Genomic DNA, 24194 nt, shown 5'->3' with positions numbered 1-24194 from the left:
TAGCCACACGTATAGAGTTATCTCGCAAACGCCTCAATTTTGGACCCGTGTTTACTGGAACATTTTTATTTCTGTTGTCCTCTACTTTGACATGTGTCAGCTTTTGCAGCAAATTATGATACACCTTTATAAAAATTTTTCACTCTGGCGCCCGTGAAGCAGCCGTTGATGTCGCTTCGGCCCTTTCGTGAAGAAGTTGACCTGCGTCTGCGTGTACGGCAGTTGTGAGCACCCGATTACTACACTCTGACAGGACGAGCGGACAGGAGTATACTCGTGGTGGTGAGAGTGGAGCGTCGCGTGTAGGGGAGCGACCCGGCACGCGAGTGCAGAGACCTGTGGCGGCCCAGGCACCGGCCCCCGGCCCCCGGCCCCCGGCCCCCGGCCCCAGGGGAGCGCTCGTCAGAGAAACTGCAGCCAGCTGAGACGGCAGAGCGCCGAGTGGCGCGCCGCCACGTGTGCCGTGACGCGGCCGCTGCGCCGGTGCGGCGGCTTTGTCGCCGGTGTGTCCCGTGTGTGCTGTGTGTGTGTGTGGGCGGCGCCTGCCAGCCCGCTGGCTTTGCCTTTGTCGCAGCCGCGGCCGCCGCCGCTGTGCTAACATCCGGCCTCTGTCACGTGCCATTCACCTGCCTGCCATTCCTGTGCAAGTTCCTCCAGTGTACAGGTATTGGACGTGCAGCGCTAGGTTTTCATGTATTTCGCTAGTTTTCGGCTTCTGCTTGTTCGCCACTCTCACCTGTCTACATGTTTGCACGACGGCTATTGAAAAGCAACCTCTGGTTGAAGGTCATAGACGTTATAAAATGGATGTATATGTATGTGTGTTCACTGAGATGAGAGAAGTCATAGCGTAGCGATATGCACGTGCACAGATGGCGGTGCCGCGCGGAGTAGCCGCGTGCTGCAAGGCGCCTTGTCACGGTCCGCGCGGCTCTCCCCGTCGGAGGTTCGAGTCCTCCCTCGCGCACGGCTGTGTGTGCCGTCCTTAGCGTAAGTTACTTTAAGTTAGATTAAATAGTGTGTAAGCTTAGGGACCGATGACCTCAGCAGTTTGGTCCCGTAACACCGTACCACAAATTTCCAGTTTGCAGATGGCGGTAGTGTCGCATACAGAAAATATAAATGGGCAGTGCAATGGCGGAGCTGTCGTCAGTGCTCCGGTGATTTATGGGAAAAGGTGTCCGACGTGATTATGGACTCACGACAGGAATTAACAGACTTTGCGCATGGAATGCCAACTGGACCTAGACGCATGAGACATTCCATTTCGGAAATACACCGAAGAGCCAAAGAAACGGGTACAGCTGCCTAATATACTGTAGGCCTTCCGCGAGCACGCACAAGTGCCGCAACACGACGTGGTATCGACTCGTCTGAAGTAGTGCTGGAGCGAACTAACATCATCAATCCTGCAGGGCTGTTCATAAATCCTTAAAAGTACGAGGGGCTGCAGACCTCCTGTAAACAGCACGTTGCAAGGCATCCCAGATACACTCAATAATGTTTACGTCTGGAGAGTGTGGTTTCCAATGGAAGTGTTTAAACTCAGAAGAGTGTTCCTGGAGTCACTCTATAGCAATTCTGGACGAGTGGGGTGTCACATTGTCCCGCTGGAATTGCCCAAGTCCTTCTGAATGCGCAATGGACACGAACGAATGCAGGTGATCAGACAGTATCCTTACGTATGTGTCACCTATCAGACTCGTATCTAGACGCATCAGCCGTCGTGAAATGGTCTAAGGGAATTTCCCCGTCCCGTCGCTCGTGAGCCGACTATAGCACTACATTCAGACTCATTTAAATCTTGATAACCTACGATTGTAGCAGCAGAAACCGATCAAACTGCGCCGGACACTTGTCGTTTTATATAGGCGTTGCCGACCGCAGCGCCATATTCTGCCAGTTTACATATCTCTGTATTTGAATACGAAACCGTGTGGAAGGTGTGTGCGGGTTTCTGAGCGGATCGTCTACAGCCTACTCGTCTGACCTTGGCGGCGCGTGGGCGGGCGTGATGCTGCAGCAGACTTACTCCGTTCAGTCCACGTGTCGGAGAACTGGCACCTGATGACGCACTTCAATTTTTTCCGAGTATCCGCGTGCAGAAGTTTCGTTGGAAAGCCGTAACATATTATCCATACAATCACGACCTCTCCCCACGTGATTTGCAAATTTTTGGAGCCCTGAGGAAAGGCATTCGTGGTCGCCGATTTACTTCGGACAGAGAGGTGGTACACCTGCGTACAATCGTGTTCCGTAGGCAGCTGCAAACATTTTTCCACAAAGGCATTAGCAGTCTTGTCTCGCAGTGGGATAAATATGTTAACAGTTATGCTGATTACTTTTTAAATAATAAACAGTTTATTACTTTTCTTTCGTTAGCCTAATTTTTATTTGACCGTCGCTTATAAACTCAATGTCCCATAATTTTTGTTTTTTCTATCTTGATGTGCCTTTTTTCTGAAACAATTTATCCCAGAGCCATTAAATTCTAGGATTCAGTTGTCCCAGTAGAAGCGCATTTAGTAACATTCTTTTACTTTTCTAGCGATATTGTAAAGCAACGTATAACATCTTTTATTTTAAAAATTTGACCGAGAAAAGGGTCTTTATTAAAACATTTTTTTCAAAATTACGGTTTTAATATATTAGTCTTATAAAATGTCTGCTTGTTAACAAATCGTATAAATGTATGTGGAAAACACATGGGTGTTCTGCTGTTAATACTTTCCCTGAAAATGTGCACTGAAAACTGCCATTTTACATGGAGAAGATATTAGGTACAATGTCCCCTTAAGGAGAGATGTCATTCATTACACAAAATGGAAATTCTGGTCAAATCTTTGTGCAATTCCTTGGGATTGTCCAACGTCAGTACCTTCACGTAGACAAAAGCCTCGTCAACAAACAAGATTATACTGCTCTGCTTGTCGTAGTTGACAAATCCTTAATGTATACTGAGGACGTTAGAGCACCTGCCACACTTCTTTGGGGCGCACTCGATACTACCTTCGTTCCTGTGGAACATTCACCACCCAGTCTAACGCACTGGGTTCTATTGGCCAAATATTCCTCGACCAAATCGCATCTGTGCGAAGATTTCGTGCGTAAAATATTAATGTTCAATTAAGTATAATGGAGATTTATTTTGTCTTTAAAATGTGTTGCTAATTCGATTTGGCATACAAATGGCAGTAACTTGATTCCAGTCGTAGCCCTCCCGCCTGTCCCAGGGGAAATGCAGGGACGAATAGGCGCGCCCGTCACACGAACTCGCCATTAGTCAGGGCGCCGCCGTCGTATCTTTCGGACTGCTCCCTCATCAATCGTGGCACCACTTCCCACATTTCAGACGTCGCCATTAACGGTTGGCCGCCTAACCGCGCACGCGCCACGGTTGGGGCAGCACGTCGCTGCACTGATGCTGCCAGTGAACTCGTCGCCACCCCCCTCACCCTCGCCCTCCATACAAGCCAGCGCGGCACGCCACCAGCTGTTGCATTTCGGCCGCACGTGCTCCGCTGCCAGCCGCCAGCAGCGGCACAGGGGCACACCCGCACGCCACCAGGCGAAAGACGTGGAGTGGTAAAAGTAATTGAAAAAAGGGCGAGACAGGGTTGTAGCCTAGCCCCGATGTTATTCAGTCTGTATGCTGAATAAGCAGTAATGGAAACCAAGCAAAAACTTGGAAAAGGAATTGAAGTTCAGGATGGAGTAAAAGAGTGGTATGTGTGATGACAGTATCATTCTGTCAGAGATAGCAGCTGAACGAAATTAAAAGTGTCCTGAAAAGAGGTTATCAGATGAACACTAACAAAACAACGGTAATGAGCATTTTTTTAAAGAAAAAAATAGAGGTGGAGCCCCTCCACGCCCCACCGGCATGATGGCCAACACAATAGGTCTACTGCCATCTCTGCATAAGGGTTAGTATTCACTAGAGTGCGGTGTCGCAGGATGTGGGTACTGCGATGTTTGCGTACGTCTGGTAAAGTTTAAGCATTAAAACGCGCTCATCTGGAGATAGATTGGGCCGAAGTCGAACGAAGGGTAGCGGTTTGAAGGGCAGATGAAAAAAAGTGCCAAGGGAAGAGCCAAGGGAATAAAACCTCTGCGATAGTTAGGTCGGGTGGTAAGAGCAGTAGCGGATGTCTTGCTGCCTGCGATAGGTCGTGCAAGGGTAGGCTTTGTTAGCAGTGGGTATCATGCAGGTCGATACCTCGACGTTGTCCGGTTGTGTTGCTCGGAGGCTGGCGGTGTGGAGTCCTCGTTCAGCGTCAGCAACCTGCAACAGTTAGGTTTATTATCGTTTTTGTGTCCGATAGGTCATATATCGGATGCACAGTGTAAGGTAATGCTGGCGGTTTGTTTGTGCGTCAGTGGGCGAGCTCGTCGGTGTCCCTGCTGTGGCCTGTTGGTCGGCTCTAATGGCAGCTGGTAACTACCAGTCAGTGTCGCTGATATGCAGGGGCTTGCCGACGTTTGTCGCTTGTTTGCGTATGTTAGTTTACCGTACGTGGCTATGCCCTAGCTAGCAGTGTCTTTGGCCGCTTGTGCTTCCACCTATGGTTGTGATCGTAGTTTCCCAGAGTGAGGATGAAAGGATTGTTCGAGTGTCTCGAGTTCCTGTGTAGTCGTGTGGCGTGTTTTTTGAATACTTCCTTGAGGATATCAAGGCGGTATTCATGGTGAAGATCCAGGTGCGTGTGTAGCGTGGAGCGTTGCTAATGATTCGTAGCACTTTGTTCTGTATGATCTGCAGGTGGCGCTGTCGTGTAGGAGCTGCATATCCCCAGACGGGAGCTGCGTACATCAGAGGTCTAATCAGTGTCATGTATATGGACCTCGGCATCCTCCTATTCAGTGTGCTTTCCCTGTTGAGCATTGTGTAGAGCTGTTTGAGCCCAGGGGCCTTCCTAGCGTTGGTGTCCTTGATAGCCCATGTGATTTCATTTGTGCTAGTGCGTCTAATTTCGTTGCGCGAGGGTTGGGCTACAAGTCGTGTAACCTCCTGATCCGTTTCAAGTGTCAATACTGGGTCTGAGGGAACCAGATTCGGCATGAAAGACGCTGCAAGTGTTGTGGCCATAAGCCCTGCCTTCTCCGTCGCGGAGTAGGCCGGGCCGTCTGCTCCTTGTAACGTGGGAATGTAATGTTTCTCCCTGCTGAAGTGTCTGGCTAGCTGCCACACGCCAGGACGTGTGGTATCTTGCCCAGCGACTTTCTGTCCCCATTGTTCGTTTTTGAATGTTTGTATTTTATCCCGTATTATCCCCTTGGTTGTGGCTAAGCTGAGTGAGGGCGGGCTTTTATCGTGCAACTGCTCCTTTTGATCTTTTTAGATTCTCACAATATCGTTCTCCATTGATGGTCTTCCCGTGAGGCAGAAATTCGGCAAAAATGATTCTTTTTCGGTCAGAAAACATTGAAGCTGTAATTTTTTTGCCCAAAATTATGGTTTAGAATTTTTGGCAGTTGGGAAACCACTGTGACGACTCTCTTTTTTGTCTCAGGCGTGAAATGAGCTACCCACGTTTCATCTCCAGTGACAACAGAACTCAGAAAATCCTCTCCTTCCAATTCAAGTCGCTCAAGAAGCTCGCGAGGGCTATTGATCCTTTTGCTTGTTCTGCTTTGTCAGCAACTTTGAAGCCACATCTTGATGTGAAGCGTAGGTAATGTCGCAATCCAGGTATAAGAAGTTGTTGACCTTCTCTGTTGTTTTCTTGTTAATTTACTACCCCTTAAATCATTTCATCTGGAAGTTTTTGTCGTGGAGTTTTTCAAATGGTGCTCTTGTACGGCTTTCATAACCATTTGTGCACTTCGCTGAAGGTCATCTTGAGAGTCCATTAAAATCAGTAGAAACAGCGCTGTGTTCAGATTAATGTGAATAATTTTAAAATGTGTGCGTACCTTAGATACCGTAATCAGTAGATGACAGTGAACACACTTTCTAGAGCGCTGGGTCTATACCGTTCGTGCGGTAGCATATGAAATTTCGAAATAGTTTTTGTCGTATACACTATTAACTATTCTCCCTAAAGACGTAGTCACTCAGGATGAATTAGCTAACTTTGACCTGGCGCTCCACAGTTTTGTAACGTCACTTCCTAATATTTCACATTAAGGAGTGATTTCGTCTCATGAAACACAAAATAAGATCTGCGATATTCCAGCAACGTGCCACGTAAAGTTCGATCAATAAGGAAGGAGAGCGCTCTACGTCACAAGCAGAGCTAGCGGGGCGCCATCTAGTAGTGTTTGTGGTGTTCAGCTGAAGCCCATATTTGGTGGGTTTTGTGTCGTGATTTACAACCTATGAATATAAGCTGTTTCCAAGCGCCAGAACGTAGAACCTCTCGAGAACTCGTCGTTGCTGGTACGATTTGTTGTAAGAAAATGACGGGAAACGTATTGATCGTCAAAGAATTTTCGTATTTAGTTGTTTTCGTGTTATAACTCGTGTTTTATGAATGTACATCATTTTAATGCAATCACACATTGAAGATTTTGACGTTCTTGACACGATTCGTTGTAATTAAATGTCATTTAATAGCATATCAGCGATTAAAACGTTCAGAAGACTGTAACATAAAACATAAGGTCGCTAATTGCAGCACTTCATCCTAGTGTAGTTGGTAGTGGCACCACATTACGAAGCAGTGTGTAGCTGGTTCGCAACCCTCTGTATGCACGTTTTTTTCGCCTTCACATTCTCTAAAACGTTGTACTTTCTTATTAAATTTATAGGAATGACTTCTGTACTATTCTATGTTGTGTAAAAATAAGTTCGCTCTGTGACAGAAGCGAGTTTGTTCGATTTTGTAAACTTTTGTAAGCTGTTGCCCTTACTGACTGGACATGTAACTTTCCTTTTTGTCTTACTAGATCTGTATGGATACTGAAGTTTTTTTATGTGTACTACAGACAGAAGAAAATGACTAATGTATGGGCAAGGGATGAAACTTGCGTCTTAATAAAGCTAAAGTAGGAGTTTTACTTGCGACCACCAGGTGAGGTGGCGCAGTGGTTAGCACACTGGACTTGCATTCTGGAGGACGACGATTCAAACCAGCATCCGGCCATCCTGATTTAAGTTTTCCGTAATTTCTCTAAATCGCTTGAGGCAAATGCCGGGATGGCTCCTTTGAAAGGGCACAGCAGACTTCCTTCCCATCGTTCCATAATCCGATGGGACCGATGACCTCGCTGTTTGGTCTCCTCCCCCAAACCAACCATTTTCGTAACCTACTATGTTGTTTGTCAGGGGAACACAGACGAGAACTGGCGCTGCCGATAGCTGAGAGCACGGAATCACGATAGGCAGATCGTTCTGTGATCCACAGTGCTGTGTCTCTTGAAGAGGGTTGACTTAGCCGAATTCATGTGAAAGCTACCTGCCTCTTGTCGTGTGTTGAAGGCTTAAGTATTGTGGAAAGTAGGATAAGACTTTGAAACAACATTTTCCTATGCACTCTGTCGAATGCTTTCTCATTATCAGTAAAATCAACATAAGTTGGTAACTTGTATTTGCTCTGTTTTTTTATTAGATATGCCATGAAAAATATACAACCTATGCACTACCTTCATGTGCGGAAAGCTTTTTACCATTTAATCAAAACACTAGATTATCTAAAATATGCTTTGATAAAAATTACTTTGACTGTTACGCTGCCTGATTTCGATATACCAGAAGTAACCATTGACGGACAACATAGAAAAAGTTCAAAAAGGGAAGCTCGTTTTGTGTTATTGTGAACAAGTGGGGGAAGTGACACGGATATGAGACGCGAGTTTGAGTGGCAGTCATTGTAACAAAGGCGTTTTTCTTTGGGAATTTGAATTTACAACTGTCTACTCCGAATGCGAATACAGTTTATTGACACCCAGCTACGAAAAGGAAGTGATTATTGTAATAAAATAAGAGAAATCGGAACTATCTCGGTAAAATTTAAGTGTTTTTGTCTCCCACGCGCTGTTCAAGAATGGAACGGTAGAGATACAGTGAGAAAGTGGTTCGATGAATCCTCTGCCAAGTACTGAAGTGTGAATTGGAGAGTAGCCATGTAGATGAAAAACCGAAGTTTTGAACGTTTTTCCATGCATCACTTCCTGGCCGACTATACCAGGTGTAGAAGTATGAAACCGGAATTTCCCTATAGATGGTGCTAGCCGTCAGTGTTGGGGCAGTGGGACCGTGACTGCAAGGACATCTGCTTCCTGTAACGCCAGACGACGAACGTGAATACACAATAATTCAAGTTCCATTCGTCGGTATCTGTTTCAAACACGTAAATATGTCGAGTCTTGTGCATATTAACTACGATTTGTGGTCAGCATTGGTTTTCTGTTATCATTTGAAGAAAACTGCTGCAGAATCGCCTCGAATGCTTGTCGAAGATTTCAGTGAACCTGCTCTTTGGAAAACAGTGTATCGAGTAGTGGTGACTTTGATGTGAGAAACGACGAGCGCGGGAAAGTACCGAAAAAGTTAACGAGTTGTAGGCCTTATTGAACGAAGAAGATACTCAAACTCAACGGGAAGCCACGGAACAATCGAATGTGATGCAGAAAGCCGTTTCTCTTCGGTTGAAAGCTATGGGAAACGTCCAGAATGTGGGAACAGGGGTTCCGCACGAACTGAATGAAAGACAGCAAGCAGTTCGAAAGATCACTTGCGAGATGCTACTCGCCAGATACAAAACAAAGTCGTTTCTCCATCTAATAGCGACAGGTGATGAAAGATGGATATATTTTGAGAATTCTAAGCGTCGTAAATCATGGGTGAATCCAGGCAAACCCTTCCGCAGCTCGTCGTGTTGCGGTAGCGTTCTCGCTTCCCGCGCACGGGGCCCGGGTTCGATTCCCGGCGAGGTCAGGGATTTTCTCTGCCTCGTGATGACTGGGTGTTGTGTGTTCTTCATCATCATTGACGCACGCAAGTCGCCGAAGTGGCGTCAACTAAAAAGCACTTGCAATACGGCGGCCGAACTTTCCCGCATGGGGCCTGCCGGCCAACAATGCCATACGATCACTTCACTTCATTTCGTTTCATCTACAGCCACTGCAAGACCGAACTGCTCTGGAAAGAAGACAATCCTCTGCGTGTGGTGGGATCACAATGGTGCCGTCTGCCATGAGCCGCTAAGACCTGCTGAAACCGTTAACACCGATCGCTACCAACAGCAATTTTAAATCGAACATTACGTGAAAAACGACCGGAATATGCAAAAAGGCAACAAAAAGTCATATTGCTCCTGATGACGCCCCAGCACACACAGCAAACTTGGTCAGGAGGCTTTCAGTTGGGAAATACTAGGGCTTGTGGCTTATTCTCCAGACTTGGCTCCGCTCGATTATCATGTATTTGCATCACTGGGACACGCCCTCGCTGAAAAACGCTTCAATTCGTGTGAAAACGTACGAAAATGACTTGCTGACTGGTTCGCTTCAAAAGAAGATCTGTTTTTTCTTTCCTTTCTTTGCTTGGCATTCATAGCCAGCCGGGTAGGTGGGAAGAATGTATAAACAGCAAAGGAGATTATTTGGAATAAAATATTGTTTATCAGTTTCAAACAACGGACGTGTAATTACTGCAACAAAATTCCGGTTTCATGCTTCTACACCTGATACAGTTTAGTCTCTCTGAAGAGAAACGCTGGAAACAGCGCCGAAACGTCAGTTTTATAGTTTCTTTATTGCTTCTAAATGACACAACCTAATAACCAAAAGGACTGCAATTAACCTGATTCAGCCGTGGAAGACTACGCGCTTACAGAATCCGCTCACATGTGGAGCTGCGACCGGAGTAGTCTCCGGCCACAGCCCGAGTCACGTCTGCGGGCCTTGTTGGGAGCTGCCGCGTTGCTCGCTTTCCAGGGATAAGCACGCACATATCGGCCGGAACGGGCGCCGCTAACTCGCAGCCTGCCCCTCACGGCGGCGAGTTGGGGCGTTGTCCTAATGAACACGCTGTTCGCAGCCGACTCTAGTTGTAATCCGCCCGCGGCTACAAACGCCACTCAATGAAACTACGCTGCCGCTAAAGCCGTGGCCGAACTCAACTCCACTGTTTCCTGCCAGCTCATCCCGCGGACTGGCTGTACTGCAGGGCTCACAAACCACTAACTGTTTGTCCACTAGTTCTCGACCCTCTTCTTCCCTGCGATGGCTCCTCTTCAGCCTACGCTCTACATAGCATTCCTAATGTAGTCTCGTGTTCTGGTCTGAAGACGTACAAAAAATAGCTTTAATTTTTTCGCAAGTGATCCATACTTCTCATAAGTACAGGGTGTTTCAAAAAGAATATACGTACTACAAAAAATTATTATTTTGTCCAAACTCTCGATCGCTTCTCCTCGGCTCGGCTATTGGAGAAACGAATACAAAGTCTAGTTTATATTATTCGCCGCTAGATGTCAGTTTTCTCCTGTTTTGCTCGGTCACCGTCGTATTTTAAAATGGCTGTTCCGCAGCTGAAATCATTTTGTGTTCTTGAGCTTGCGAAGTGCAATTCCGTGATTACATTGCAAAGATGTTTCAGGCTGAGGTACCAAATTGATCCTCCGAGTGGGTGGAACATTCGCAGATGGTATCGACAATTTCAAGATACAGGATCTGTATGTAAAGGAAATACTCCTGGCGGCCATCGTGTTTCTGAAGGAAATGTTGCACGAATTCAAACTGCTTTCCAACGTAGTACTTCAAAGTCAACTCGTCGTGCCAGTCGGCGGTTACAACTGCCTACAGCAACAATTTGGCGTGTTTTGAGACGTTGCTTGGTTACGAAGCCCTACAACTTACAGCTGTTACAAGCGCTGCGTCCTGATGACAAACGCAAACGTGTGGCATTTTGTAACGAGATTCTGGATGTTATTGGCGATGATAACACTTTTGCACAACACACCGTGTTCAGTGATGAAGCGACTTTCCATTTAGTGGTCAGGTAAACAAACACAATGTTCTAATTTGTGGCCTACAGAAACCACATGCAGCCATTGAAACGCACGAGATTCGCCCAAAGTCAATGTGTTTTGTGCAATATCCCGATCATTTCTTTAGGGCCCACTCTTCTTTGATGGAAACACGGTTAACGGTCAGCAGTATCTCGCTATGTTACAAATCTGGTTGTTTCCGAGGCCGCACGAAGACAACTTCATTTTTCAACAGGACGGGAAACTCCCTCACTGGAGTCCCCAAGTGCGAGAATATTTGAATGAAACTCTACCGAACCGTTGGATTGGTCGTCAAGGAGCTGGCGACTTAGTATGTCCCAGCTGGGCTCCACTGTCACTGGATTTGACACCCTCCGACTTCTTCCTGTGGGGTTTAGTTAAAGACAACGTTTATGTACCACCACTCCCACAGAACTTGGAAGAATTGAAGAAGAGGATCCGTACTGCCATAACATCAGTGACGAAGGACATGCTTGCCCTTGTATGGGAGGAATTTGAGTATCGATGTGATATTGTTCGTGTCGCTGATGGGGGCCATATTGAACATTTGTAATCGGAACTTGAGACGTTCGTAAATATGTTTGTAAAGTTTCATATTCGTTTGTCTTAAAATTTAATAAATATTTGCATTCGAAATATTATATTCCTTTTGAAGCACACTGTATTCTGCAGATTCGCCGCTTGGAGCAATATACAACCTCTTCGCAATTCAAACCTTGCAAGCTCCTTGTAATCGATTATGACGATGTAATTACTACTATTTACAGTGCCTCTCATAAATTTTGGGACAAACATTGTGCACAGTATGTCTAGGTATGAAACAATTTATGATGGTTAATATGGAAATATAGACGTACGTCTGCAAGTTGTACGTGTAATTATGGGCGATGAAAAGTACAGTCACGCATGTTTGCTTGTTTACAACAGAACAAGACCCATTTCTTACTGGGAGATATGAAATTCTGCACTTCAAAAGTTTTGGAACAAATTTTGGCAACACTGTCAGTGCGCATATATTTGTTATTCTTTACTTCCAGCGACATCAGTCACTACCTGTCGTGAGCTCAAAGGGAACACAAGTGTGTTTGTATACAGTGGTAGGTAGAGGTAAAAAGAACACTTTTTAACAGAGGCAGTCAGTAGTATTCCACCACGAAAAGGGAAGAACATGCCCAGAAATAGCAACGTTACTGAATATGAAGAAAAGTACTGTAGGGAACATCGTCCGTCGACATAAATATGAAGACAGGATAGAAAATCTGGAAAGACATTTGTGAGAAGAGAGGGCAGTAGTACAAAAGGTCAAGAAAGACCCGCGAATCAGAGCTACATGAATTGCCATTGAGGCTGAGGAACAGTTTGGGAAGAAGGCCAGCCCTAGCACAATCAGACGCGTACTGTACAGAGAAAAATACGGTTGGCGAACTGCAATAAGGCAGCCTTACGTCAGTCGTGGCAATACGAAGAAGAGGCTGCTATTTGCAAAGGAACATATAAACAAGAACATGGAGTGGTGGAATCAAGTAATTTTATCGGATGAATCAAAGCCGGCCGCTGTGGCCAGCGGTTCTAGGCGCTTCAGTCCGGAACCGTGCTGCTGCCTTACCGCAGTGGCAACACCGTTTCCCGTCAGATCACCGAAGTTAGGCGCTGTTGGGCTTGTGAGGTCATTTGAGGAGCTGCTCGACTGAGGACTAGCGCCGCTGGTCACGGAAAGTGACAACGGCCGGGAGAGCGGTGTGCCGGCCACAGGCCCCACATGCCCCGCTGTATCCCTAGGGCTGAGGATGACGCGGCGGCCTGTCGGCACCGTTTTGTCTCCAAGGTCCGATCGTTCGGTGTTTGTTGTTACTCCTAGAGCCTTTGCCGTAGGAGAGGGACCGTGAGGCACGGTGTTTCAAGACCCATACACGCTTTAACTGTTGTGTTAAATCTTTAACGTAAGATTATACCTTGTAACATGTGCATTACGACAGCATTTTAAATTCGGTCAGCAATTATATGGAACACTCGAAATCAAATTTTTGTTGCCCCTAGAAACCGTAAGATAGGCAACTCGTACCCGGTGACCGTTTTAGTCGTACTCAATTATTTTAATTAATGTTGACTGCACCATTCAACAGTACCAATAATGTACATAAAAAAGATAAGATGCGATCATACATAGTAAAGTCCAAAAAATAACTTTATCGAAATCGGATAAATGTCCGCAAAGAAAATGATAGTATTCAAGAAATGAGAAGATATAGGGCCTGTCATTAGTGCTGAATTTTATAGTCCTTTCAGCTTTAGGCATCGTTGAAATTTCGACTAAACGTCATTCAGAACCTGAAGAAGCTTCACATAGTTGATAACATCTGAATACTCCGCTGACCATCCCGCACTAGCCCCCAAAATTCGTCTTTTTCCGACCATCTTATGATTACAGGCCACGCACCTAAAGCTATTTCCAATATCAACATCTTTCACAGCGAGAAGAGAGAGCGTATATAAGATATTCTTGAAGAATTAGAGATTTTTAAGGATATTTCTCGAAATGATAACCTTACTGTCAATGAGCAGCTGCAGTTGCGCAACAAAAATTTCTTCAACGGTATAAATCCGTTACTTGACATTTAATTTCAGGTTTCCTCGTGCAGTTCACCGAAATGTTTTTTCTCATCTAAGTCATGTCATAATTTTTCATTTATTGAAAGGTTTATTGGTTGTATTTCATGTTATATCGTTTTCTACAGGCTGTCATTCAGCCCTTTCTGTATTTTCTATATCGACTGTATTTCTGAGATCTGATGTAGACAAAAATGTTACTTTATCTGTCACTGTTAAACAAAATTGCCTTTTACACTGTGTACTGAACAGGAAGTGCAAAATGGCTAAGTAGGGATGGCTAGAGGACAAATCCAAGGATGTAGAGGCTTATCTCACGAGGGGTAAGATAGATTCTGCTTACAGGAAAATTAAAGATACCTTTGGAGAAAAGATAACCACTTGCATGAATATCAAGAACTTTGATGGAAACCCAGTTCTAAGCAAAGAAGGGAAAGCAGAAAGATGGAAAGAGTATATAGAGGGTCTATACAGGGGCGATGTTCTTGAGGACAATATTATGGAAATGGAAGAGGATGTAGATGAAGTTGAAATGGGAGATATGATATTGCGTGAAGAGTTTGACAGAGCACAGAAAGACCTAAGTCGAATCAAGGCACTAGGAGTAGACAACATTCCATTAGAACTACTGACAGTCTTGGGAGAGCCAATCCTGACAAAACCCTACCATCTGGTGAGCAAGATGTATGAGACAGGCAAAATACCCTCAGACTTCAAGAAGGATATAATAATTCCAATCTCAAAGAAGGCACCTGTTGACAGATGTGAAAATTACCGAACTATCAGTTTAATAAGTCACAGCTGCAAAATACTAACGCGAATTCTTTATAGACGAATGGAAAAACTGGTAGAAGCCGACCTCGGGGAAGATCAGTTTGGATTCCGTAGAAATGTTGGAACACGTGAAGCAATACTGACCCTACGACTTATCTTAGAAGAAAGATTAACGAAAGGCAAACCTACGTTTCTAGCATTTGTAGATTTAGAGAAAGCTTTTGACAATGTTGACTGGAATACTCTCAATTCTGAAGGTGGTAGGGGTAAAATACAGGGAGCGAAAGGCTATTTACAATTTGTACAGAAACCAGATGGTTGGGAAGTGAGTGAGGCAGAGTTATAGCCTCTCCCCTATGCTGTTCAAGCTGTATATTGAGCAAGCAGTAAAGGAAACAAAAGAAAAGTTCTGAGTGGGTATTAAAATCCATGGAGAAGAAATAAAAAATTTGAGGTTCGCATATGACATTGTAATTCTGTCAGAGACAGCAATGGACTTGGAAGAGCAGTTGAACGGAATGGACAGTGTCTTGAAAGGAGGGTATAAGATGAACATGAACAAAAGCAAAACGAGGATAATGGAATGTAGTCGAATTAAGTCGGGTGATGCTGAGGGAATTAGATTAGGAAATGAGACACTTAAAGTAGTAAAGGAGCTTTGCTATTTGGGGAGCAAAATAACTGATGATGGTCTAAGTAGAGGGGATATAAAATGTAGACTGGCAACGGCAAGGAAAGCGTTTCTGAAGAAGAGAAATTTGTTAACATCGAGTATTGATTTAAGTGTCAGGAAGTTGTTTCTGAAAGTATTTGTATGGAGTGTAGCCATGTATGGAAGTGAAACATGGACGATAAATAGTTTGGACAATAAGAAAATAGAAGCTTTCGAAAAGTGGTGCTGCAGAAGAATGCTGAAGAATATATGGGTAGATCACATAACTAATGAGGAGGTATAGAACAGAATTGGGGAGAAGAGGAGTTCGTGGCACAACTTGACTAGAAGATGGGATCGGTTGGTAGGACATATTCTGAGACATCGAGGGATCACCAATTTAGTACTGGAGGGCAGAGTGGAGGGTAAAAATCGTAGAGGGAGACCAAGAGATGAATACACTAAGGAGATTCAGAAGGATGTAGGCTGCAGTAGGTACTGGGAGATGAAGAAGCTCGCACAGGATAGAGTAGCATGGAGAGCTGCATCAAACCAGTCTCAGGACTGAAGACAGCAACAACAACAACAACAACAACAACAACACTGAACAATATTCATTATAATTTTCCCCTGTCTAAATTTGAATGATAAGTAGCCAAGTTGTACGTGCGACTACTACAAGGCGCTCTCGCTGCGATGTCATGTTCACGTGCCGCGCTTGTTAACGCGGGCGCCTCAGTTCGTTGCAACCTGTGGCTGTACAGGTATGAGCAGGCCTTAGAGGCTCGCCTTCACACATTCCTTTTAAATATTTTGAGACTAAAGCCCTTCTGGCCTGTTATTTTATACGTAACATGTAAGTATTGTCTCTGTCTTGCACTGTTGGTCAATACTTACACATTTTTATATAAATATTTTTTTTCTTCCCATAAATTTGTAATTAATAAATGAAAAGCACCAGTTTGCTTTTGTTCTAAAATTTGTAATTATGTTATAGACAACTTTAAATGTCTGAATTCTGAGAAGGCACTCTTTGAAGTGTTGAAACCTGGTTAATAAAACTAAAAAATTGTGACCGAGGGCTCATTTGTTTCAATTTTAATTAGTCGATAACATTCCATTAAATCATTTTGGGATATACTTCTCAAGGACTTTCGTCAAACTCGTCAGAGTACAATTTTAGCGTCGCCTCGTTAGTATTGCCCTTTCCCTCTTTTTCTCTGTCAAAACTTTAAGAGTAGGCAATTACTTAATTTTCCAGAGAATGATCATCGCTGGACTAGGTAGATAAAATTACGATCCTTAATTATGTAAGCTCTTTATTATTAATTGTCTTGTTAACTAACAGTTCACTGACGAAGGGCCGGATCTCAGAGTCCAAGGGGAAAATTTTGAGAAAGCTACCACGTCGCCATCATCAGGTGCGCTGACGAACTTACCGCCTAGCCCCTTTTTTCCGTCCCCGCTCTGAAGGATTTTCACGATCCACTAAAAGCTTTCGCTCTATCGGGCAATAGGTTTACATATAAATTTTACTTTTTAGTTTTTACTTTCTTGGTACACTGATGTAGCGCACGAGCTAACTTACTTCTGACATAACGAATGTTAATGAAGCTAGCGAAGGCCGGCGTTTCTCTTTCTTGCTAGCTTTAGAGTTTTCTTTTTGTTGGAGCTTGCACGGATTTTCACGGTCAATACTGTAACGCTGTGCTTTGAACATAAGTAATCTTACAGTCATAAGGCGACGACGACGTCATTTAGAAAACTTAGATGACTGTTAATCTCAGCTATGTGAAGTTAATTTAAGTTTCTGATAGAGATTTCTCGAATATATTACTTTACAATGTAAAATGTGCATGTCCGAATCCTGCCTCGGCATGGATGTGTCTGATGTCCTTAGGTTAGTTAGGTTAAAGTAGTTCTAAGTCTAGGGGACTGATGACCTTAGATGTTAAGTCAAATAGTGCTTAGAGCCATTTGAACCATGTACTAGACATCAGCGTGAGGTAGAAGACAATTAAGTCTGTGCCCGGCAGCAGAAGGAAGGATGTGGTGAAATAAGCGGTAGCCCGACCCGTGGCAGTTGTCTAAACTCGCCTCCGGAAGTAGCCGCTGGAGCCAGGCACGCCGAGGCGGGGCCGTGCGGCTGTACGACACGCCACGCCACGCCACGCCACGCCCGGACTTCCTGCACGCGGTTTTCAAAGCGTCGAGGACATCCTCGTGATAACCAGTGTGGCACAGTTAGCCAACAGCCCGTCGCCGATAACCCACTTACGGAAAGCGACCTGTCGCTACCAGACCTCCATACTTTCGCGCTCACAGTTACGCAGAAACTGACACCAGCGTCGAAGTTCTCGAGAAATACACTAATTACCAACAGAACAGTCCGCCCAGGGTCAGCGAGACGGAATGTCATACCTAACGGCCCGGGTTCGATTCGCGACTGGGTAGGAGATTTTCTCCACCCAGGGACTGACTATTGTGTTGTCCGTATCATCATCATTTCATCCCCATCGACGTGTAAGTCACCGAAGTGGCGAACGGTTTGGCCGACGGGAGACCCTAGCCGCGCGATATCTCCATTACCGAGAGCACAACGACACCACGCAGTCCAAACAAACGCCAAACTGGCAGAACAATACTCCATGCCCGGATATCCAAATTAGTAGTACTTCAGCAGAACCGCACAAGGTAGGCAAGATAGTGCCTTCTACATTTTGCGTACAAAGAGAAATCACGCACAGGGTTTCTTATTGGAAAAACTTCTGATCGTTTGATACCTCGTGTATTTACATCTACATCTACGTGATTGCTCTGCTACTCACAACAAAGTGCCTGGCAGAGGGTTCAATGAACCACCTTCGAGCTGCCTTTCTACAGTTCCCCTCTCGAACGGCGCGCGGGAAAAACGAATACTTAAATTTTTCTGTGCGAGCCCTTATTTCTCTTATTTTATCGTGATGATCATTCCTGCCTATATAGGTGGGTGCCAACAGAATAATTTCGCAATCGGAGGGGAAGACTAGTGATTGAAATTTCATGAGAAGATCCTGTCCCAACGAAAAACGCCCTTGTTTTTTCAATGATTGCCACTCCAGTTCACGTATCATGTCTGTGGCAGTATCTCCCCTATGTCGCTATAATAAATAACGAGCTGACCTTCTGTGAACGTTTTCGATGTCGTATGTCACTCCCACCTGATGCGGATCCCACACCGCACAGCAATACTCCAGAATAGGGCGGATAAGCAGGGTGTAAGCAGTCTCTATAGTAGACCTTCTAAGTGTTCTGCCAACGAACCGAAGTCTTTGGTTTGCTCTACCCACAACATTATCTATGTGATCAATCCAATTTAGGTTATATGTAATTCCTAAGTATTTAGTTGAATTTACGGCCTGCAGAGTTGTGTGACTTATCGCGTTATCGAAATTTAGCGGATTTCTTTTAGTACTCATGTGAATAACTTCACACTTTTCTTTATTCAGGGTCAATTGCCACTTTTCGCACCATACAGGTAACTTATCTAAAACGTTTTGCAATTCGTTTTGGTCATTTGATGACTTTACAAGACGGTAAATGACAGCATCACATGCAAACAATTCAAGACGGCCACTCAGATTGTCTCCTATGTCGTTAATATAGATCATCAACAATAGATGGCCTATAACACTTCCTTGGCGAACGCCGGATATTACTCCTGCTTTACTCGATGACTTTCCGTCTATTACTGAGAACTGTGACCTTTCTGAAAGGAAGTCATGAATCCAGTCGCACAACTGAACCGATATTCCATAGTCACGCAGTTTTGTTAGAAGACGCTTGTGAGGAACGGTGCCGAAAGCCTTCTGGAAATCAAAAAATATTGAATAAATTTGACACCCCCTGTCGGTAACACTCATTACTTCATGAGTATAAAGATCTAGTTGGGTTTCACAACAACGATGTTTTCTGAATCTGTGCTGACTATATGTCAATAAATCGTTTTCTTCAAGGTACTTCATAATGTTCGAACACAGTATATATTCCAAAACCCTACTGCAAATCTACGTTAGTGATATGGGCCTGTAGTTCAGCGGATTACTCCTGTTTCCTTTTCGGGTATTGGTGTGACTTGAGCAATTTTCCAGTCTATTTGTGAGCGAGCGGTTGTTTATACGACAGTGGTTTGAAAAGTTCCCTGAATCACCACGAGAGGTCAGCGCTAGCGCAACGAGTTATTCACGTGATTTCCATTGGAGTGCTGCGTGTAAACACGTGCCACGTCAGTGCTCTTGGAAGAGAGCTGTGGCGGTGACGTGGCTCTGTTGCTCAAAAAATGGTTCAAATGGCTGGAAGTACTATGGGACTTAATATCTGAGGTCATCAGTCCCCTTAGAACTACTTAAACCTAACTAACCTAAGGACATCACATACATCCATGCCCGAGGCAGGATTCGAACCTGCGATCGTAGCAGCCGCTCGGTTCCAGACTGAAGCGGCTAGGACCACTCGGCCACAGCGGCCAGCGGCTCTGTTGTTGTTCCCGCGAAGATGGAAAGATTCGAGCAGTGATTAAGTACTTCTTATAGAAAGGTATGTGAGGAATGGACCTTCATGCCGATTTGCAGAATACTGCTACTTCGCATTCAACTGTTGTCAAGTGGACAAATGAATTTAAATGTGGTCGGGTGAGCTTAGATGATGATCCGCTCAGTTTCCGGCCAAGAACGTTACTACTCCAGAAATCAATGCAAAAGTGCACGAAATGGTAATGGAGGATCGCCGTTTGAAAGTGCGCGAAATTTCTCAAGCTTGCCAGACGTTATCTGAAAGGGTATATCACATTTTAACTGAAGGATTAGAAATGAAAAAATTACCTGCAAGATGGATGCCGCGACTTTTGCCGTCGCCATGGGAAAATTACACGAACTAAGGTATGAATTGTTGCCACACCTGCCTCTATTCACCCGATATGGCTCCGTCAGACTTCCATCTCTTCCCAAAACTGAAAATTTTTTTGATGGACGAAGATTCACTTCAAACGAAGAGCTGATAGCCGGAGTTGGCAACTATTTTGCAGGCCTGGAGGAAACTCATTTTCGAGATGGGATCAAGACGCTGCAACATCGTTGGAACAAGTGCATTAATCTACAAGGAGACTACATTTCTAAATATGGAGCTTTTTTATCAGTATACTCTAGAAGGAACCTGATTGGTATACAATCTGGACCGGAGGGCTTGCCTTTATTAAGTGATTTAAGCTGCTTTGCTACACCGAGGATATCTACTTTTATGTTTCACATGTTGGCAGTTGATTGGAATTCAGGAATATTTACTCCGTCTTCTTTGGTGAAGGACTTTCGGAAAACCGCGTTTGAAGGAGAAATGTCTATCAACACGTCGGATTTCTACAGCAGCAATATACACTGGTCACTGTCACTGCCAAGTAACATAGTTACATGAAACTTGAGCCACACATTGAAACAACTGCACAACTGCTACCGTATAGAACAGTACGGAAGGTAACTGAAGGAATACGCAATAACGCGAACAGAAATTCAAAAATAATTACTACGCGGAAGTCACCGCGATTCATTATGGTCCCCTAGCCATTACAGAGAGCGGGACGCGGTTCTTAATAGGGTGTGTGAGGACAACGGGCGGCAGCGCATGCTGCGCAACGTGGCCTCGCGCAGGGCACATTGCTGGTGAGGAGTTCTTCGGCAGGCTGCTCCATTCCTTCAACAGCACGGCTGACAACTACTCGATAGTCTTTGGTGGATGAGGACATGCGCCAGTACGCCTCCTCAACACGTCCCGCAGGTGCTCGACGTAATTTAAGTCGGGCGATCGGATCGGCCAGTCCAAGAGCTGTGCTTATCCACCTACACACTCGAATACGGCCGCACGTTGTCATCCACAAACATTACGTTAAGGTCCAATGCACCCTCAAACAGAGGCATGTGTAGGAGGAGGACCGCGTCAGAATAACGTTGACCGGTGAGGGTGCCGTTGTAGGCCAGTACGCCCATTCAACGTTATGTCTCCCCACACCATAACAGCTGGACCACCAGAACGATCGTGTTCCTCATTTTGGACGTGCCATCTTGTAGGGAGAGGTGGGAACACCTAATCCACCCAGCAATACTGTCGAACGTGATCGTCTTGCTGATCCAGGTTTATGGGGTGGAGAGGCATTATCTTGCGTACGTGAACTAATCTCCAAATCTTTGAACACGTTTCACTCATCGGTGAAATTTATTGTGACACTGTAGTCCTTCCCCGTGTGCGTCGTTCCAGGGCTGTATTCGGCCATGACATCATTTCTTTGCATGACAAGTCCGACCGCATGGAACAGCGCAGGGAATGGACCGCCCAGCTCGCACCCAGCGCATGTCGGATGACTTGGAGATACTTACTGCAACACGCCCACACGCACCACCGATCATCCGGCAGTCGTCAACTGCGTGGCCGGCAGAGGAGGGCACTGCACAGCACGCGTCACCGCCCGTGCTGGTGAGATGTCGTGCCCCGCCGTTTGCAATGTCCAGAGGACCGTCACGAATCGCGCTGACTTCACTGTAATTATTGTATTTGAATAAAATTGTCATTTCTGTTCGTCTCACTGCGAATTTCTTTCGGTTACCTTTTGCCCTATACTGTAGCTCTTCTTTCAAGGTGTGGTCGAAATTTCATCGAGCTATGTAGCTTGACAGTGGCACAACAGTCAGGAGCTACGTTCGTCCTAAAACTTTGCACACCATTGTATTAGACTACAGTTTATCGTGTGGCAATATTGCTGCTCACTTTGTCTGCGATTCCACAGTTCTCATGCAATTACGACATACGTTTAGGAGGGCATACTCGAGCAGTGCAGACTCTCAAACAAGCCCACGTGACTTGCGCGCCAGAGGCAGAAACGTTCTTCACGCGGCCGTACAGGATCATCCAGCCACACGTCAGCAAACGCACTTCTCAGAAGCAAGCCGACGGACAGTGTGACGACGTGTCCTGAACCACGGACCCCGTCACTGTGGCGTCTATTGTTGTAACGAGGGGAGTATTGCGCACAGCGACAACACTGCACAAAGCAGTAGCACCACGCCGCCTTCTGAAAAGAAGACACGGTTCCGCGTACTACAGTATTTCGCGACGGACGCAACGGCGTGTGGAAACTTTGAGGAGGAACGTTGCCACAATGCATTCGACGTCGTCACATCGTCGCCAGATCTAGGTGGCATTGTGAGCGGTGCCATTGGGAGTGTAGCCGCTAATTCAGACTGCAGGGGATCTTTTCTGTCGTCTTGAGGTCGGTGGCTCTCTACTACTTCCGCCGCGACAGTACGTTAGAATGAGAAAACGGTAGACAGCATGTTGCCGTGCGGGCATATTATACTTAGACACAGAGGATATTCGAATGTTGCGCTGGTCACCAATTTCTCCAGATCTCTCACCCACTAAACACATCTGACCACTTGGTTGCTGTGAGATAGGCACCGGTCGCCAGTCACTACAATTGGCGAACTCTGGCACAGAGTTGGGACTGCGTGGAATGAATTTCCGGTGTCTGTCATCCAAGATCAGTTCAGCTCACACACTCACGTCGATTAAATATCTAGACGTAAGGTTGCAGAGCGATATGAAATAGAACGAGCACTTACGGTTGGTGGTGATGAAGGCGAATGGTCGACTTCGGTTTATTGGCAGACTTTTAGGAAAGCGTAGCTCGTCTATAAAGGAGACTACGTATAGAACACTAGCGCGACCCATTTATGAGTACTGCTCGGACCCACCAATTCGGGTTAAAGGAATACTTCAAAGCAGTTCAAAGGCGTGCTGTTAGATGTGTTACCGTAGGTTCGATCAACACAAGAGTATTAGGCAGATGCTTCGTGAACTCAGATGGGAATGCCGGAGGGAAGACGGCATTCTTTCGCGAAACGCTATTGAGAAAATTTGGAGACCCGCCATTTGAAGCTGACTGCAAAAGGATTTTGCCGCCGCCAACGCATATTTCACGTCACAGCCCCAGAGATAAGACAAATTAGGACCCTTATGGAGGCATACAAACAATCTTTTTTTCCCTTGCTCTACTTGCATGTGAAACAGGAAATAAATAACTAGTAGTAGTACACGGTACCGTGGACCATACGCCATGAGCTGACTTGCAGAGTATGTGTGTAGAACACGATACCCTGTCATATCTGAGCTATTGTTGTTCCCAGAGGTGACGCATCAGAGTGTTAAATTTCACACGCTGTATACGCCCAAATCACTTACAGATCACGTACATAATCACCTACGAATCTAATCTACTATAATGCATGCAATATGTCAAATGTTATTTTCTGTATTTTCTGGTGTCGCTTTATTGGCTTCCTTCTAGTCAACGTCTGTCTGCTTTCTTTATTTACTTTTTATTGGGCGTCGCTAAATTTTATTCAAGCTCTCGCTGTTAAAGCTTATGTTGCACCGTATATTTGGTCTACGAATGCATTTTTTAGAAGACTGAGAGCTGTTTCCCACTTGTTTTTAGGTTTATTGCTCTTTTCTTCATTCCAAGCCATTCACGGTAACTATTTTAGTAGCCGTAAGAAATCAATGGTAGATACCTTGAGACGATATGATGCACGTGGAGTTTCACATTGTTTTGCCAGATGGACAGCTATTTCGTCGCCTCTAATGTGGCAGTGGCATTAGAATGAATTGCCTGTTATGATGTGGCTGTTGACTGACTTATTTCGTTACTACAGAATTTGGGCTGTTGTGTCAGTGTACGAAACCAATCGCGACAGTTGCAATGCAGTCTGCTAAGGTAACAATTTAGCCATCTGTAGTGTTTGCTGTGTGCGCTTTCTTTTGTTACATTCTCTCTGCCATCATAAAGCACGTTTCCTTTGGAAATTTTTGACAGTCCAACATTTGTACTGACTAAGTACATGACATTCTTGAGCCTTCCTTGGGGCCGAACCGCACAGTACTCCTGGGTTCGGTGGGGGGCGGCGGTAGGGTGAGCAGACCGCTGTCGCCTGTTGTGGGGTTGTGAACCACGGAGGGCTACGGCGGGGACGAAGTCTCTCCGTCGTTTCTAGGTCCCCAATTCCATACAGTACAATCCTAATTATTTGATGTTTTGTTTATCCTAATAGAGACAACTTACGCAATGGTGCCTTCTTTGAGTTGACAGTCCAGGCTGTCTCAGTGGGAGTGAGGTAGGGCTG

General features: G+C 45.3%; 1 protein-coding gene across 1 annotated transcript in view; it reads left to right on the top strand.

Moving 5' to 3' along the window:
- Nucleotides 1-598, top strand: part of LOC124622255 (translation initiation factor IF-2-like) — a 28447-nt gene extending 27849 nt beyond the window's left edge. The window contains exon 7 of the mRNA XM_047147917.1: nucleotides 351-598. Within this exon, the coding sequence (XP_047003873.1) occupies nucleotides 351-598 (248 nt within the window). The remainder of the gene's footprint in view (nucleotides 1-350) is intronic.
- Nucleotides 599-24194: the final 23596 nt, after the last annotated feature.

The sequence above is a fragment of the Schistocerca americana genome, chromosome 7, assembly GCF_021461395.2.
Source record: "Schistocerca americana isolate TAMUIC-IGC-003095 chromosome 7, iqSchAmer2.1, whole genome shotgun sequence".
NCBI classification, from domain to species: domain Eukaryota; kingdom Metazoa; phylum Arthropoda; class Insecta; order Orthoptera; family Acrididae; genus Schistocerca; species Schistocerca americana.
The sequence above is the reverse complement of the archived record's forward strand: the minus strand, read 5'-3'. Positions and strand labels throughout refer to the sequence as shown.